This window comes from Phyllostomus hastatus, unplaced genomic scaffold (assembly GCF_019186645.2).
Source record: "Phyllostomus hastatus isolate PE091 unplaced genomic scaffold, TTU_PhHast_1.1 phas_contig_29, whole genome shotgun sequence".
NCBI lineage: Eukaryota > Metazoa > Chordata > Mammalia > Chiroptera > Phyllostomidae > Phyllostomus > Phyllostomus hastatus.
The window spans coordinates 27,976,965-27,995,905 of record NW_025333835.1 but is presented as its reverse complement, the minus strand read 5'-3'; the positions used below and the strand labels follow the sequence as shown (position 1 = coordinate 27,995,905).

Sequence of the window (18,941 nt, the reverse complement as noted above, 5' to 3'; positions counted from 1 at the left end):
CCTCCTTAATTTGAACACAGTGATGAGAGTATCATTAATTACACAGAAGTAAGCCTGACTTCTATAATAGAAAAGCTTCAGTTTATTTACAGTGTTTTTTATTAATTTATTTTTTTATGAGATCAAGCCCATACAAATTCATTGCATACAGAGTGTGTTCTTAGTATTCTGGTCAATTGGAATAGATGTCATTCACTTGCTGAAGAATTCAATAGCTGTGGAGAACATTTTTTTTCAACTATAATATGTGACGTAAGTGTTAATTGTTATTTATGAATCTATTATTATACAATTTTTGGTGAGTCAAATATTAAGATTCATTTTCAGTCTAAATATTAAAGCTTCATTCCATATTAGCCTACTCCAAAAACATGGGTAAATTCAGCAACCATTTTTTAGTTCCTTTTTTTCTTTTTTTAAATAATAAATTGCATTTTTTTCTGTTATCACTTATCTCCCTTATACCTCCCTTCCCTCACAATCACCACACTGTTGTCCATGTCCATGAGTCCTTTCTCCTTAACCCGATTCACCCCTCTCCTGGGGTGGTCAGCCTGCTGTTTAGCTATGAGTCTGTTTCTGTTTTGCTTGTTAGTATAGTTTGTTTACTAGATTCCACTATGAGTGACATTGGTACTTGTCTTTCTCTGACTGGCTAATTTCACTTAGCATGATGTTCTCCAGGTTCATCTATGCTATTGCAAAGGGTAAAAATTTCTTCTTTTTTTTACAGCTGTGTATTATTCCATTGTGTATATGTACCATAGTTGTTTTTAGTGATTTTTACATTAGCTGATTTTTAAAAATTGGTGTTGTATCCAGTGATATTGATAATTCACTTTCTTTTTATGTACTAAAAGATATTTATTGAATACTTGTATGTAGGCATTTGGGGAAGGACTAGGGAAAGTGTTACAGCTAACCAATAAGAATCTAAGTTTTCAGTAAAGTGAATCATCTGTCTGTTGTTTTTAATTATATTGTTTTTCCATTACTACTTAACTCCCTTATACTTTTCTCCTCTATGCAATCACCACACTATAGCCCATGTCCATGAGTCAGTCAGAAAAAGACAAATACCATATGATTTCACTTATATGTGGAATCTAATGAACAAACTGACAATTCACTCTTTAATGCCTTATTTGTAGATTATTCTGCATTTTCTGTATAGTTGCTATTTACAAATAAAAGTGCTTTACTTTCTCCTTTCAACCAATTGTGACTAACTTCCAGTACAGTATTAAATAGAGGTGTTCTATGTCCTTGTGTTTTTTTCTCCCTACTTAGTGGAAGTATTTAATTTTTCATCATTGAGTATAATTAAGTAAAACATTAGCTATAGATTTTTTGTAGATAATCTTTATTAGATTAAATACCTTCTTTTTCTGGCTTACTGAGGCATGTCATCACAAATAGCTGTTGAATTTTAGAAAATACTTTTACTGCTCCTGTTGAAATGATCACACTTCCCTTATTCTGGTATTATGTTGAATTGCATCAATTGGATTTTTCATTTTGCCTGTTTTTCTTTTTATGCTTCTGGACATTGAGATTATTTTTAGGTTGATGGTTTTTTTCCTCATATCTTTTAAATTGAAATATAGTTCACATAAATATAAAATACACCTTTTTAAAGTATATAACTCAGTGGTTTTTAGTATATTCACAAAGTTGTGCAACCAGACGTTTTACTTCACCCAAGAAAAGAAATTCCATACCGATTAACAGTTATTCCCTTCTCCTGTCCATCAGCCCCTGGCAACCACTAATCAGCTTCTTGTTTCTATGGATTTATCTATCTGGACATTTAATATAATTGGAACCATACAATTTGTGAGCTTTCATGGCCTTATTTTCTTCCACTTACCATAATGTTTTTAAGCTTCATCCATATTATAGCATGTGTCTACTTCATTCCTATTTGTGGCTGACTAATATTTCATTAAATGGATATACAACATTTTGTTTATTCATTCATCAGTTGATGAACATTTGGGTTGTTTCCAATTTGGGGCTGTGTAGTATTTTTGCTTTTATGTTCATGGGACATATTGGTTTGAAATTGCCTTATTTCAAAATACCCTTTTTAGGTTTTGGTTTCAGAACTATGCTAGTCCTATAAAAGGATTTGGGTAAATGTTTTTTTTCTTTTTATATTCTTAGGAAGAGTTAGTCTAAGATCAGTGGTGTTTGAAAGAAAGCAAATTACTTACATGTTTGGAGGAGTTCACTGGCAAAGCCATCTAAGTTTAGAATTTTCTTTGTGGGAAGGTTTTGATTAGGGATTCAGTGTCTTTAACAGATTTGTCTTTTTAAATATTGTGTTTTTCCTTGTTTAGTGTTTGGAAGTTATATTTTTCAAGGAATTTGTCCATCTTACTTAAGATGGACACATTTCAGTTTTGGGCATATCTGTAGTGACATCCCCCTTCTTATTTATCAGATGGGTAATTTTCAGTTTCATTTTTTCCTGGCCAATCTTATAATAAGTTTATTGCATTTACTAATCTTTTCAGAGAACCTTTTTTTAAAAATTGGTACATTTACTAGGGGTGACATTAGTTAATAGGATCATATAGGTTTTAAGTGTACATTTCTGTGAAACAAAGCCTGTATATTGATTGCACTGTGTGCCCACCACCCAAAGTCAAACCATCTTCCGTCACCATGTTATCAGGTCTCCCCACACCCACACCTTCCTAACCCCCTTCCCTCTGGCAAATGCCACGTTGTGGTCTGTGTCCACAATTTTCAGTTTTTTATCCCACATATGAGTGAAATCATATGGTTCTTAGTTTTTTCTGACCAATTTATTTCACTTAGCATGATATTCTCAGAGTCTACCCATCTTGCAAATGGCAGTATTTTGTCTTTTCTTATGGCTGAATGTATTTCATTGTGTGTATATATACCACATCCTCTTTATCTAATCCTCTACCAAAGGACACTTTGGTTGTCTGCATGTCTTAGCCACCGTGAATATTACTGCAATGAACATAAGGACATATTTTTTTTACAAATAAGTGTGTGTGTGTGTGTGTGTGTGTGTGTGTGTAGTTTTTTATGAGGTAGATACCCAGGAGAGAAATTGCTGGGTCATATGATAACTCTATTCTTAATTTTTTGAGGAATCACCAGACTGTTTTCCATAGTGGCTGCACCAGTCTACATTCCCACCAGCGGTGAATGAGGGCTCCCTTTTCTCTACGACCTTTCCCATACTTGTTATTACTTGTCTTGTTTATAATAGCCATTCTGACAGGTGTGAGGTGGTGTCTCACTGTACTTTTAACTTGCATTTCTCTATAGCTAGTGAGGTGGAACATCTTTTCATGTATCTGTTGGCTGTTTGTATGTCTTCTTGGGAGAGGTGTCAGGCACACCTTGTCCATTTTTCAATTGAATTATTTTTTGGTGTTGAGTTTTATGAATTATATATTTTAGATATTAAATCTTTGTTGGAACTGTTATTTGTAAATATCATCTCTTGCTTTGTTGGTTGTCTCTTTATTTTGTTGATTTTTTGCCTTTATTTCCCTTACCTTTGGGTCAAATTAATAAAAATCAGAGAACCAGTTTTGGCTTTTTGATTTTCTCTATTAAATGTTTGCTCTTGCTTTCCTTGATGACTGCTCTTATTTTATATTTTCCTTTTTTGATACTCTTTCCATTTAGTTTGCTGTTTTCTTTCTAGCTTCTTAAGTTGTAAGCCTAGGTAATTTACTTTCAGACTTTTTTTTCAGTATATGCATTTATGTATATGCAAAAAGCTATATATTTCCCCTAAGCAGTACTTTGGGGGGCATTCCAAAAATTTTTATGTATATTTCATTTTCATTTAAGTGAAAATATTTTCTATTTTCCATTGTAACCTTCTGTTATATATCTTTCACCCATGGTTTATTTGGAACTCTAGTTTTCAGGTTTCCAAACATTTGGGCATTTCTTAATTTTCTTTCTGTTGGTTTCTAGTTTAATTTTCTTGTGATCACAGTCCTTGTAAATTTGTTGAGACTTTGTGTTGTAACATATTGTCAGTTTTGGAAAGTATTCTACCATGCATTAGAAAAAAATTGTGCATTCTTTAGTTGTTGGTTGTGCTTTTCTATGTGTGTCAATTAGGTCAAATTGATTAATTATATTTTAAATTTTTCTGTATCCATGCTGTTTCTGTCTCCTCTTGTTGTACCAGTTAGAAGAGATATGTTAAAATCTGCTCTTTTGTTAATGTTTTTTTCTCTTATTCCCTCAATTTTGCTTCATATATTTTGAAGCTGTGGTATTATTAGGTGTATTAAAGTCAGGGTTGTTATGTTTTCCTTTGATTTGACCCTTTTAGCATTATGAAATGCTCTGCTCATCTGTAATAGTACTTCTAGCCTTAAAGACTACTTTGTCAAATATTAGTACTTAGGGGAGGCTGGTGAGTGTGTTCAAGATACATCATATTTTGCCGTGTATGGTGTGCACCTATGATTTTGTGCGCATTATACACTGGATTAGTATGCTCATGGTGTTTAATCATTATACCCATGTATAATGTGCATCCTTATTTTTCCCTTAAAAATTTGGGCAAAAAAGCGTCCATTATACATGGTAAAATACGGCATCTTCTCTAGTCCTTTTACATTTTATTCTGTGTCCTCTTATTTGATATTTTGAAATAACAATTATTATTTTACATTTTTTAATATTTTATTTTTAATTGATTTTATTGAGGTGACATTGCTTAATAAAGTTATATAGTTTTCAAGTTTGTAATTCTATAATGTTAGATTATTTGTATGGTATATTTTGTGTTTACAACCCAAAGTCACGTCTCCTTCTGTCATCATAGCAATTATTAAAGGAAGACCTTCCTTCTGTATTTCTTATAGTGTTGGTATATTGATAATGAATTATATCATCTTTTGTGTGTCCAAAAATATCTTTATTTTTGTCTTTATTTTTAAAGGTGTTTTTGATAGGCATGTAATTCCAATTGCTAGGTTGCCACTTCCCCACTCCCTTGCACTTTGTAACACAAAAAATGGAAGCAGCCAATCTTATTGTTGTTCTTTTGAGTACATATTTTTATCTCAGGATGCTCTTAAGATTTTTTTCTTTATCCTTTGGTTCAGCAGTTTGTGCCTAGAATTTGGTGTGCTGAGGTGTGCATTTTCCTGCTTGATATTTCCCTGAGTTTCTTGACTCTCTCAGTTGATTTCTTTCCTTATTTTTGTAAAATTGTCATGAATTATCTCTTCACATAGTGCTTTTGTTCCATTCTTTTTTTCCTCTCTTTGTCTCAGATTCCAGTTACATAAATGTGAGACCATGTGGCTGTGTCCCATATCTCATGCTCTGTTTTGTTCATCCACTCTTTTCTCTGTGCTTCAGTTTTAGGTATTTTCCTCTTGGCCTGTCAGCAAGTCCTTGAATCCTGTGTTCCTTGAGTCTCCTGTGCTCTGAAAATCGTCTGACAAGTTCTTAATTTGAGATATTTACTTTTTAAGAAAATCTACTTGGCTTTTTAAAAAATAAGATTCTGTTGAAAATTGCATTGTTTTGTTTTATTTTTTAAATCCTTGGATTGATTTCAAGTCCTTGCCTCCTCACTTCAGTATCTGGTTTATCTTGAGTCTGTCCATTTGTCTGGTTTTCCCTTGATTATCTATCATATTAATTTGCTTCTTTGGTTGTCTTCTGTGGACCTGACATTTTGTGTAAAAGAAGAGTTATTTTTTTCTAGAGAGGTTTGTTCTTTGCTGTATTACACAAATAGGGTAATATCTGTGTTGATTACTTCAGTCCATTCGAGGATTGAGTTGATTCTCCCTCTACTGGGATTGTGTCTTCTAGACACTGGGAGACTGGGAAATTGACTCTGACTTGTTGGCCTAGCCTCCTTGTCCTTGTTCACTGCCGCATCACTAAGCAGATCTACCATTGGGAAAACCGGCCGCATATTTGGGGTTTTTCTAGATTTCCTGTCTGTCATTCCAACTCACGCAGTAGTCTAAAAGTCCAGTAGTTTCTGGTTTCTCTCTTTTGTAGAGTATGTCTGTTTAAGCCAGGCTTAATTCTCACTTGCACCCAAACTCTGCAGATGTCCTTTTGGAAGAGTATGCCGATAATAGTCTGGGCTCACTCTTGGAAGTGCTTTTCCATATCTGGACTTTTAGTTCATCTAGTCCTTAATTGCTTCCACAGCTTCTTATGTTAGTCTAGGTTTTGAAGAAAGAACAGTGGCTTGCTTCTCTCTGGTATCTTACTTTAGGGAAGTGGAAGTGAGGAGTTAATCTTTGCAAAAAGAAAAAGCAGATAATTTTAGAGTGCTTATTTGTATAAGCATAGTGATGTTTTGAATAGTTTTATCTGTATTGTATAATATTAATTAAATACTTTTTCTTTCTGTTATGAGCCTGTTTATCAAAATATACTCGAGACTAGGAGTCAACAAACTAGTTTACAGACCAAATCAGCACAATTCCTGTTTTTGTGTGGTCTGTGAGCTAAGAATGGTTTTTAATGCTTTAAAATGTTAAAAAAAATAAAAAGAAGAAAATGTCATTAAATTTTGTGAAATTCAAATTCTCATGTCCAGAAATAAAGTTTTATTGCAACGCAGCTGTGCTTGTTTGTTTATGTGTTGTCTGTGGCTGCTTTTATGCTGTAGTGTTTGACTAGTTGCAACAGAGATTTTATGGTCCACAAAGCATGAAATATTTGCTATCTGGTCCTTTACAGAAGGAAAAAAAAAAAAGCCTTTTCCTGCCTTATACCATAGACTCAGAAATTTTTCATTGCTCATAACTAAGGGAAATTAAACAGAAGATTGAAACCCTCTTATTCCTAAAGTTCTTTGAATTTATTAAAATCCTAGCATTTTAGAGTTAAAAGGAACCTCAGAGATAATCTCCTTAATCTTGTTATTTTACAGATGAAGAAACAAATTCAGAGTGAGAAAGGTTTTTAAATTAAATCATGACTAATTTTGGTTTTGTTAGAAACACATTCAGTAATAATCTGCTAGAGGAGCTAATGAACTATTATCATGGAACAACTTGCCAAATTTATTTGTTCTCATATTACAGAACTGTTTGATTTTCCTTAAACAGTGGTTGTTATTAAGACTATTTCTTTGGAATCTTTAAAGTAAATATTTTAAAATAAATAATTAAAGCACATTAATAACCTTTATCTTTCATTACTACCCATAGTTCTTTCAAATCTCATGGGCATGGGTTCTTTTTGCGAAAACACTAAAATCTTATAGGATGAATTCCACACATTCTTCATTAAGCTTCTTTTTGATACAGGAGATTTCAAGTGCAAAATCACCAGGAATTTCAAGGTGAATTGTGGATATGTAAGACTGGTTTCTAGAGTTTTTCTTTTCTTTTATCTGTCTATCCTCAGATATTATCAAAAGTTTATTTAAGCTTAGTTCTCAAATGTAGTCATATAATGGAATGTTATACTAACATGTAGCATTTGTGTTTTCTAATGTTGAATATGAATTTTCATATAATTTTAAATTTACTACTGGCTCTTTTGGACAACCCTCTACTTCTAAAACAATCCAAATTAACTAAGATACAGTAAAGTCAATTTATGATGTTTTGGGGAAAGCTGATTCTTCAGCTGGTTTATATTCAGGAATTAGTAGGTTCAGATTCGTTTAAATTGTTAGAATGTATTAAATGTTGAATGGATAGAAAGAAATATTTTAGGAATACATATTAAGTCATCTGAACTTTCAAGAAGTCCATTAAACAAAGCAGACAAAAATATTGGTGTATATTAGTGAAAATTTAAGTTCATGATAACTAGTTTTCAGGAAATACATCTTAATTTTGATTTATATACTAGTATTCTGTTTCTCTGAAGTTTCGTTTTGAGTGACTCTTGACATTTTTATAAATTGTATAGAAGAGTAATTATAGAATTTTGACCTTTTTACAGTTACATACTCCTGTTGCTCAAATAACTGATTTTAATCACAAAAACTTTAGTATAAAGGGAGGTTGGTTTCCTAAGCCATGTATGAGATACATTTTCATTAACTTGTTTATTCATCTGACATTTCTTGAACATCCATGATGTGTCAGACACTGATGCAGATGCTGAAAGTATGGCGTTGATATAGGCCTTTGTCATTGCTCATAGTTGAATAAGATTATGTAAGCAGGCATATCGGTTCATGTGTAGCATTTGGTAGCTATCGATCACTCTCTTTATTTTTCTGGCTTGCTATAATGGGGAAACCTCATCCATGTACATGGTTTCCATGACCTTCTTTGCACCAAAATCTGCATAAAATAATTCCATGGATACCTCCCTAATGGACATTTCTGGCTAGGTATCCTTTAATATTTGGTGTCACAAGGGTGTCCTTGGTTCACTGCCTATTTTACTCTTTGAGTAAGGCTCATAGCTGTAGCTCTGAACTTCCTTCTTTTCTACTCTTTCTTTCCCTTTCATCCTACTTCTCTTTCTCTCAAAATAGTACTGATATTGAGTTCCAGGTATTTTTCTGGGCAAAGAGGCTAGCTAGAGCAGTAAACAAGAGAGACACAGCTTCTGCACTCTTGCATACATCTTGTTGAGGGAGCAATGCGTTAAACAGATAATCCTACATATAATTACAGTTGTAGATTACACAATGAAACACAAGTATGAAATGCAGTGAGAGTGTATAGTAGGGAACTAGTCCAGTCTGGGACATTCCTGAGTAAGGGACTTAGATACTACGACCTCAAGGATGACTAGTATTTAGCAGGAGATGTGGGAGAGAATTCCAGTAAAGGGATAACCTTTGTAAAGCCTCTGAGGAGCTTAGCAGATTCACACAGTTGAAAAGGTTGTGGCTGGAGTGTGATGAACAACTTGGAGATGGCTGAATAATGAGGCAGGAGAGACAGGCGGAAAGGTCAGATCTTGGTAGAGGACTTGATAAACCATGTCAGTGCCTTTAAACTCTATTCTTAGAGAACTGAGGAGGTATTAACTAAGTTTTAAGTGGAAGAATTGCCTACTCAGATCTGTGTTTTAAGCATTGACTTGGGTTTTGTATGTGAAGAATGGATTAAAGCAGGGCAGGTATAAGAAATGAGATATGAAGCTTTTGCAATAGTCCAGGCAGGAAATGATGGTAACTTAGATTATCAGCATAGCAGCAATAGAGATGGTATAGACAAATTGAAGGACTATTTATGAGATATATTCAATACTTAACAAGATTTTGTGGTTATTTTCATTTAGGGAATGAGACTGAAGGAAGTGTCAGGGAAAATTTTCATATGCTTTTTCACATCTATCTTGTTGAATAAAACATTTTGAAAATCAAACCATTTTTCCCTTAGCAAACTAATTCTTCCCTTGACTTCCCTATTTTCCTGAATGACATCGTTACCACGAAGTGAACTAGCCTTACTACAGCTTCCACTACATTGGTTACCAAGTGTTACGGACTTCACTTCTGCAGCATGTAGAAGCTCTTCCTTCTCCTCCTCTTTCTCTCCCCTCTTCTTCTCCTCCTACTCCTACTCCTCCTCTTCACCTTTTGTCTTCATTATCACAGTAACATTCTCTTGCTTTTCATCCAAGCCTCTGAACTCCTTGAGGCAAGAACTGTCTTTTTTATGTTGTATCTTTAGTACCTAGAAGTGTGTACCTCAACATGGTAGACATAAAAAAAATAAATGAAATTAAAATAAAATGTTTTCTGTGACTCTTGTTTCTTTTACTTTAATTCTCATTATTGCCACATTTTTTTTTCCTCAAAGTCTTTTAGAGGTTTCCTTTTTCTTAAAGAATAACTTGGTGATAGGGTTGTAAGGTAATGAAAAACCAGCTGCTGATGTAAGCAGTGTATGAGTTGGAGTTTTCTTACAGTCATTCAGTGAAAATAGAATCCTGAGCCTTTTTGCACTGCAGCCCTCCTTACTACAAAGAGCAGATTTTTCTGGGAGAGGAACATAGTTAATATTTATTAGCATCCCCATTGTTGAATAAAGTTTAAAACCCCCCATTGGTGCCTTTAAAATTCTTTTAATTTATAAAAGTATTTGTGGATTTCAAATTTTTAATCATTTCATGTGTATTTCTCAGGTATCCAGTATTGTTTTATCTCATCCCAGTAGCTACATTGTATGGTAGTGTCTTATATGTATGTATAGAGTATACTGTTTCATAGAAGGAAAGTTTGTAGGATAAATATTCAAGTGTCTACTTTAGAAGCGCCTATTTTTAGTAGCTTTGTATGTCCTAAGTGGACTTTCATAATTTTTCCATGTTTTTACATTTTTAGGAATAAGAAAATTTTAAATAAGAAGAAGTTGAAAAGAAAACAGAAGAGCAAATCAAAAGTCAAGACAAGAAGCAAGGTAAACTGTTGGCAGTTTATGGGAATAAGGACTTTTTCATATAGTGATTTGAACTAAAATGCCAAGATTAACAAGGTGTGAGTATAAGTGTATGAGAGGGTACCCCTCCTAAAAAAAAGGAATTGTCTTTTGGAGAGTAGGCCCCTTGTAGTACAGGTTTCCCTGGCTAGGTGAGTGTTCTAGGAACCCATTTTATTAATGTACTAGCTGGTGTTGTTGTGAGAAGCTGTATTTAGCTTCAGTGAATTTTTTTTGGAAGACTCTTTCAATGTGTTTGTCCATTTCATGATGGGTGATTTATGAGTATACACTATGCTGAGTGTTCAGCAGTTTTTGACCAAAAACAGCATGGCCCTGTGTCCCACCCTCCCTGATCACCTGATCTTGCCCTGAGAGACTGTTTTTTGTTTCCCTGGATGAAAAAAGTCCTCAAAGGGAAACATTTTGCTAATGTGAAAGAGGTGAAACAAAAAACACAGAAACACTAAAAGGCATCAGAGTCGATGAGTTCAAAAGCTATTTTTGAGCAGTGGAAAAAACATCTCAATAGTTATATTGCATCAAATGGAGAGGAGAGTACTTTGAAGGTAACTGAAGTTTAAACATGTAAGAATAAATATTTTTGTAAATAAATTCTGAGTTTTTTGGGTCCCCCCTTGTAATTAGCAAATCATTTCACTTCTCTGTGCTAAAGTAATTTTTTAAAACCCCTTTATTATTTAATTATACTGTTTAGTTTCATATTTTTACCAGTAGCCTATAAGTTAATATCTAGATCCTGAAAATTATTATGTTTTATCTTTGATTTGGGGGGAAAATAAACATTTCTTTCTTTTTCACTCTAACTACTTAGTGTACTATAGTACAAACAGTAAAATTTTGGCCTGTGAGTGGGGACTTGAATTTGGGTTTATCATATGCATATGCATGTGTGACGAATTAGGGAGCATCATGGTGCATCTGTGTTGTTCTGAGGCTCTTTTGACTATGGGTGGCTGTGCAAAAGAAAATAAATACAATATAGGAGATTTTAATTAGATGGGACCTCTGCGATCAAGGATCTCATTTTCCATCTAGTATAAAAATCCTTGCTATAAAACCATCTAGTTTTTTTGTAAATATTTTCAAGGTCCAGATTCCACTTTCTATAAAAGAGTCTCCTTCTTTCCTTTTGAACAGTATTAAGAAGCCTAGACATGAAGAAGATAAGAATCATAACTATGCTTTTTGAACACCTCTATTTGTAGTTAAAGAAGCAATAGCTTAGCTTGGCCTGTATATCATATTTAAGTTGTAGAGACAATTGTTTCCTGCTCTTTTTAGTTAGTGTTCTTGCTATTGTAACAGAGAGAAATCAACTTTAAAGTAGTAAACAAACAAACAAACACACCCCAAAAGGTTAAGGGATGGAATCTTTTTGGTGGCTCTGTTTTGAGACACAGCTGGATCCAGGGATTAAATAATTCATTAAATCTAAGTCTTCATCTCTTGCTCCTGCTTTCTCTGTGTTGGCTTATTGTAGCTCTTCTGTGTGTGGGCTGCTAGCAGCTCCAACTTCATTCTTTTTAACTAAGAGACAGTCTTTTCTACTGGTTCCAGCAGAAAGTCTTGGGTATGATATTTTGATTGACCTGTATCATGTGCTTTGGCCTTGGAGATGGGGTAGTTTGGTTAGAAGTGAGCACCCTGATGAATGGGAGAGGGGTGGTTACCCTCAGGACAATATTGCTGGGTGGTCAGATAAATTATATTATTTTCACTATATCACCTCTTATAACTTCTCCTTTCAGGTAGAGGATGGGAAGTAGAGAGCATTTTTTATATACTTACCATATATAAAAACTTTTAACAAATATGTACTCATTTAGATTTCCAACCTCTACCCCCTTTCCACTTTTTTGGAGTTATGTGCAGAATCACAGTATGGGATTCTTGAAGATCTTTTTAAGTTCTTTTAAGGTTTTATTTGGTGATTTTCCTAAAAGTGGTGGCATACAATTGCGAGGATGAGGTGGGAAGATGAGTCTTTTGTCCCTTTGAATTCTGTTTCTTTGTGCCCTTAGTAGTTCAGCTGTCTTACCTAGGCCTCGGGCTTTTTATCTGCTATCTGTTTTTTAGGAGCAGTTTGTGATAAGAGTGATGTAAAAACATGCATTCTTTTAGTCTTCAAACAATTACATGCTGACTATGCTAGGTATTTGGGATAGAAAGATGAATAAGAAACATTTCCTGCTCATGATAAGCATGTAAAACAGTAAAATTTTGTTAGTCTTCTTGCCCTCTCATTGTTTTTGGGCTATTTTTCATCCACCCTATTTTTTAAAAAGTTATTTAAAAAATGCCAAGGGCTTTATTCCCATATTACTTAAAAACAAGCATTTCTTTTCATCAAAACTAAAAAAGCCATTTAGCTATGCTACACTGTCTCCTTTTTCCTTTCTGTCATGACCCCTCTTTTCTCCCCCTCTGTTAGGCATCACCTTCATTCAATTTCCTTCTTATTCTTCTTAGATACCACAGTCTTTTTAGAAAAACTCTTGCTTAATCTACTGTATTAGTTCTCTGTGGCTGCTGTAACAAATTACACAAACTTGATGGCTTAACACAACACAAATTATCTTATAGTTCTGCAAGTCTGAGTTTCAAAATGGATCTCATTGGGCTAAAATCAAGATGTCAGTACGTCTTTATTCCTTCTGGAGTCTCTAAAAGAGAATTCGTGTTTTTGCCTTTTCCAGCCTCTAAAGGCTGCTTGCATCTCCTGGGTTGTGCCCACTTCCATAGTCAAAGCAGCAGTTGCTGGTTAAGTGTTCTTATGCTGCGCCACTCGAACACTTCGCCTTCTCTGACTGTCCTGGCACCCTCTTTCGTTTATAAGGACCGTTGTGACTACGTGGGCCTGCACAGATAATCCAGATAAATCTCCCCATCTCAAGATTTAATGTAATCATATCTATAGGGTCCCTTTTGCCATGTGAGGTAACATATTCACAGGTTCCAGGGGTTAGGAGACATATATTTTTGCAGACTGTTATCCTGCCTACCACACCTTCCTTTCCTCCATGTATATTTGTTGGACTCATCTTACAAAATGGATATGAATCCACCTCTTTTCTCTTTCCGTGCAGGTGAGTACCATGAACTGTGAAAGGGAGTTTAAAAAGAGCTAAATGATATCTGTACACATTCAAATGGACTTTTTATAGTTAGCCTGTCCTTATTTTTTCTAGTCATATAGGTCTCTCATTTCAAAACTTTGCCACTCTCCTCAAACTTTTGATTAATCCCACCCTCCAACAAATGCCGTCACTTTCCTACTAGAGAAATATAATCTATTGTATAGGAAACTTCTTCAGTATCCTGCTACCTAACAGGTCTGTCTTAGGTCATTATTTTTAATAGCAGAACCCAAGACAAGGATTTAAAGTGTATAATTGGGTGAGTTTTGAAGGATAAATCAAGGTACAGAAAATTTCCATCACCCCAGGGATTTCCTCATCCTCTGCTGCATTACATCTCTCCCTATAGCCCTGTCTCTAGTCAACCACAGATATCAGCATAGTGGCTTTGAATCATGTCCACATAGTTGTGCATATTAACAGTTTAATCCATTTTTTGCTAATTAGTATTCCCTCTTATGGATATGTCTTGATTTGTTAATCCATTCACCCACTGGACATTTTTGTGTTTCCAGTTTACGTCCATTGCAGATACAGCTTCTGTGAATATTTCTGTGGTCTTTGTGTGGATATATGTTTTCATTTTGGGATGAGGGGGTAAATTACTAGGAGTAGAATAATTAGGCAGTGTTTCCTTCAATGAGTTGCCAGAAGACTCATGAGACTCAAAAGTAGTTTATACTGATGACTAGGATTTAGTACAACAAAAGGTAGTGCATAGCAGGCTCAGGAAAAAGAAATGTTTTGAAGGTGTCTCGGGAGTTACGGTGTAGGCTTCTTAGTTCTTCCTTGGACATGCTGTCTCTCGGGCAGTGAGGACAGAGACAGGTGTGGAATGCTTCCACCCAGGAAAGCTCATTCGAGTCAGGATCTGAGACTTTTTAGGGGGTTCTGGCCATGTAGACGTATCCTGCTGTGCAACCAGCCATGACAAGTGAAATTCAAGTGATATCACATAGTATATCACAGATTGAAACAGGTTTAATCTTGATATTTATATGAAGCAATCAAACAAGCCAGTAAGCATGGTCCATTCTTCCAGCTGTATGTAACAGCTGGAAATCAGTAACTAAACTAACATAAAGAAAACACTAAAGGCCACATTCCCAAGGGTTGACCAAGGGTCAGTCATGGTTCCTGTGGAGAAATACAAGGAATAAGCAATCATACCTGCAGTATGATCTCTTTCCTCAGAGGTAACGTGGTAGATGAATGTTTAACTTTTTAAGCAACTGTGAAAACTGTTTTTCAAAGCGATTACTACATTTTACTGCTCTACTAGTATTATATGAAAAAATCCAGTCACTTTGTATCTTTGTAAACATACAGTATTATTAGCTTTTAAAATTTTAGTCACCCTAATAAGTATATAGGGGTATTACTGATAGTGTAAACATCTTTAACTTGCTTTTCTCTAATGACTAATGATGTAAACATCTTTTTATGTGCCTTTACCCATTTGTATTTCTATTATGTAATGCCTGTTAGATTTTGCATCTCCTTTTTGTAATTGTCTTATTATTGAATTGTCAGAGCTTTTATATATTGTAGGTACAAGTTCTTTGTCAGATGTCTGCATTGCATATAACTTCTCTTGTTCTGTGGCTTGCTTTTTTTATATAGTGCTTTAGAAGAGCAGAAGTTTTTAAGTTTTATGAATATCATTAATTGATTTTTCAATATGATTTGTGCATTTTGTGTCTCAAGAAATCTTTACCATAAGGTCACAAAGATTTCCTTTTAGAGATTTTATAGTTTTAGCTGTTATATTTAGGTCTGTAATCCACTTAAACTTGTTGTTGTTGAGAAAAATGATGTTTTATTATTGCTGCTTGACCATAAATTATCATTTATGAAAGTTATATAAATGCAAGCTGATCATCTTTAAAGTCTCAAAAAGCCAAACATAAGGCACAGAAAATACATTCGATTGAAAAATGTACTGATACAACGCTTCTACATGTTGTGTGAAATTCTAGGAAGAATCATTGCAATAATTACTCAAAGTAATATTAAAGGTAATACAAGAGATGTTTGGTCTTATATGTCAATTTAACTGTATAGTGTCTATAATAATAGATCAGAGCTAAAGTACATTTGCAGTTTCTAATAGTAAAAATAAGTTTACAAATACTCTGTATACTTCAGTGGAATAAGAAAATAGATCAAGGATAAAATGTTGGACAGTCTTATCAACTAGGCCACCTTTTAAAGATAATTTTTGAGGGTAGCTAAAATGAACAACAGTAAAGGTTTACACATGCGATACAAAGCTGTTGTACTAGAGCCAGTACAGCTGACCCCTGAAGAATGTGGGGGTTAGGAGTGCCCACCCACTGAGCACTTGAAAATCCGTATAACTCCAGTTGGCCCCCTGCATTCATGGATTTCCAACCTTTGATAGAAAATACTGTTTTGGTCCAATGTTGGTTCAATCTGTAGACACACAACCCAAGAGTACAAAGAGCCAACTCTATATTTATTGAAAAAAAATGCTGTATTTAAGTGAATCTGGCCAGTTCAAACCCGTGTTGTTAAAGGATTAACTATATTTTTATTTGTAGAGTTTGCAAATCAAAACATAAATAATTATACAAAAGTATTGGTAGGAATACAAAATATTTCACAACTGCCTCTATGTATTTCTTCTTTTCCGACACAATCGGCACAGATCTGAGCTTGCTGTGTTTGAGATGATTCACTTCCTTTTGTCTGAGCTTCTTTCATGATGCTCTGTTCTTGAATCGGACAGTAGGTAGATTTTGGTAGATGTTGGTGATGAGCGATACGTTTTATATGAGGATGCTGCTGAAATTTCTCTTTCAACTTCAGGTAATAATCTTCGGCTGCCTTTTCTCATGATGTAAACACACCTACTTTTTCGAAAGCATTAGCTTTCCATAGACGAATGTTCATCAGATCTACACATCATGTACTTGCTGTCAGAAGTCCATTTCACACAGATAACATGTTGCATTCTCTTTGTGTGATATACTTCGCTGCTTCTACTTTTGTCCACATAAGAGATTTGAGTAGGTTTATTGAAATGAGTCGACACGAACTCCTTCCCAGTGGGAGAGTAATGCACGTCCAGCACCACAGACACGTCATCCATGTGCAATTACAGGGGTGTCCAGTGCACGCGTATCAAAAGTATGTAAGTTGTCACCTTCATTTGCTGCAGAAAAATGAATGCTTTCATAAGGTTCCAACAACTTGTATTTGTTCTCATATCTAAGATGATCTTTTCAGAGGTGTAGCTTGTCTCATATCATATAATACTGTATTCCTGTCAGAAGCACAGCTTCCCAAGAGAAATGTCTCAATTGGGTTAAATTTAACACTACTCATACTGTCAAATCCCCAGGTCATAGGAATTGAAATATATAGGAATTGAACATATAGGGCTGGTTCCAAATTCTGCTTGCTGTTCACATGTGGCAAAAATAGCTTCTTTCCAGTGCTGTTCAATTCCTATATACACTGTCTTTCCTAATAATGTATGCAGTGGTTCTTCCTCTTCTCCAAAGCCTGGTGCATCCATTCTCCATGGACTCACCATTTTGTCATCACCAACAGTAAAAAAAGAGTTCCCACAAAAACAAGTACATACTCCTCATACAAAACGCTCCTATGCTTGTATTGTATGGATACAGTTTCATTTGGTCAAGTTCCAAATTCTAACCGCTCCGTCACATGCTCCAGAAAGGACAGTAGCCAGGCTCTTTGGATGCTTTGCCAAGCAGTTGACTCTATCCCTGACCATCCAGAGAAGCAAGGAATGGTTTTGCAAATACATGTTCGAGTTTGGTAGCACTTAGAGCGCTTATTTATTCTTGTGGGATCTCAAAAGGTTGTAAGGTTGGATCACAGTTTCTTGGAACTCTGTAAATCCAACTTGGTTTGCGGACATAATTGTCCAGGTTCCGGCTCAGCAGCATCTTCACCTTCATCTTGGCTGCCAGTTCTCGCCGACTCCACGAGCGTTTTCCTCTGGGTTCTGGTTACTGCCCCCTCCCACTTCAAGTTAATTTTTATATATGGTACGGGATAAGGATTGATGTTCATTTCTCCCACATTGGTATTCAGTTGATCCAGCATCATTTCTCAAAAAGATTCATCTTTTACTGTTGAATTGTTTTGTCATTTTGTAAAAAGTCAGTTGACCGCATTTGTTTGGGCCTATTATTGGAATTTACTGTGTATAGTTGACTTACATATCTGTCTTTATACCAATACCCTACTGCATTATAATAGTTTGGAAATCAAGTCATATGTCTTTCAACTTTAGCCTTTTTAGAAAAATAATTGTTTTAATAGCTTTAGATCCTTTATATTTCTATATATTTTAAAATCAGCTTGTAAATTTCCATTTTAAAAAAGAAAATCTGGAATTTCTATTGGGATTGAATTGAATCTATAGATTTGAGGAATAATGTCCATTTTACTGAAACTGAATCTTCTATCAATGAACATGATTTGTCTCCCCATTTATTTGTCTCTAATTTTTCTCAGCAGCATTATTTTGGTTTTCAGTGGATAATTTTACTAAATTTAACTGTAATTATTTTATGTTTTTGATTTTATAAATGCTGTTATTTTAAAATTGTTTGTTTTAAATTTTGAGATGATTGCTATGTGAATGCAGTTGTTAAAATAATACAGAAAAGTCTTGACTTACCCATCACACATTTTCTCTCATTAGTGAGGCCTTCCATAGTAAACACACAGTATATCACATAGAACATCACAACCAGGATCGAACCTACTGATCTTATTCAGATTTCACCAGTTTTACTTTACGTGTACTTGTTTATATGTGTGTATGTGTAGTTCTGTGCAGTTTTATCATACATGGGTCTGTGTGACCACTCTGACAGTCAGTATATAGAACAGTCCCATCCATCACCAGGATCCTCTGTGCCACTCCTGTAGCCAAGACGTCCTCCACCCTCCCCTGCCCGGGCCTCTGGCAGCCACCACGCTGTTCTCCATCCTGAAATCATGCAGTATGCAACTTCAGAGGTTGGCTTTTTTCCACGCAGCACAATTCCTTGAGATTCGTCCACATCGGTACAAATAGCAATAGTTTGTACCCTTCTCTTTTTTTTGCTGAATAAACATTCTTTGGTATGGATATACCAATTTGTTTAACCATTCAGCCCCTAAAGAACATCTCAGTTGTTTCCAGCTTTTGGTTACTTCGAATAAAGCTGCTGTGAATATTCATGTGTTGGTTTCTGTATGACATAAGTTTTCACTTCTCTGGTATAAGTGCCCAAGAATGCAGTTGTTGTATAGTACTGTAAGCACATGTTTAATTTTGTAAGAAACTGCCATACTTTTTTCCAGAGTGGCTGTATCATTTTACATTCCTATCAGTAATGTA

General features: G+C 34.8%; 1 protein-coding gene and 1 pseudogene across 1 annotated transcript in view; one reads left to right on the top strand and one right to left on the bottom strand.

Annotated features, from left to right (window-relative positions):
* MYCBP2 (MYC binding protein 2) overlaps positions 1-18,941 on the top strand; it is a 267,325-nt gene that overhangs the window by 20,981 nt on the left and 227,403 nt on the right. The window contains 1 exon segment of the mRNA XM_045839168.1: positions 10,298-10,373. Within this exon segment, the coding sequence (XP_045695124.1) occupies positions 10,298-10,373 (76 nt within the window).
* LOC123818662 lies at positions 13,177-17,505 on the bottom strand (annotated as a pseudogene).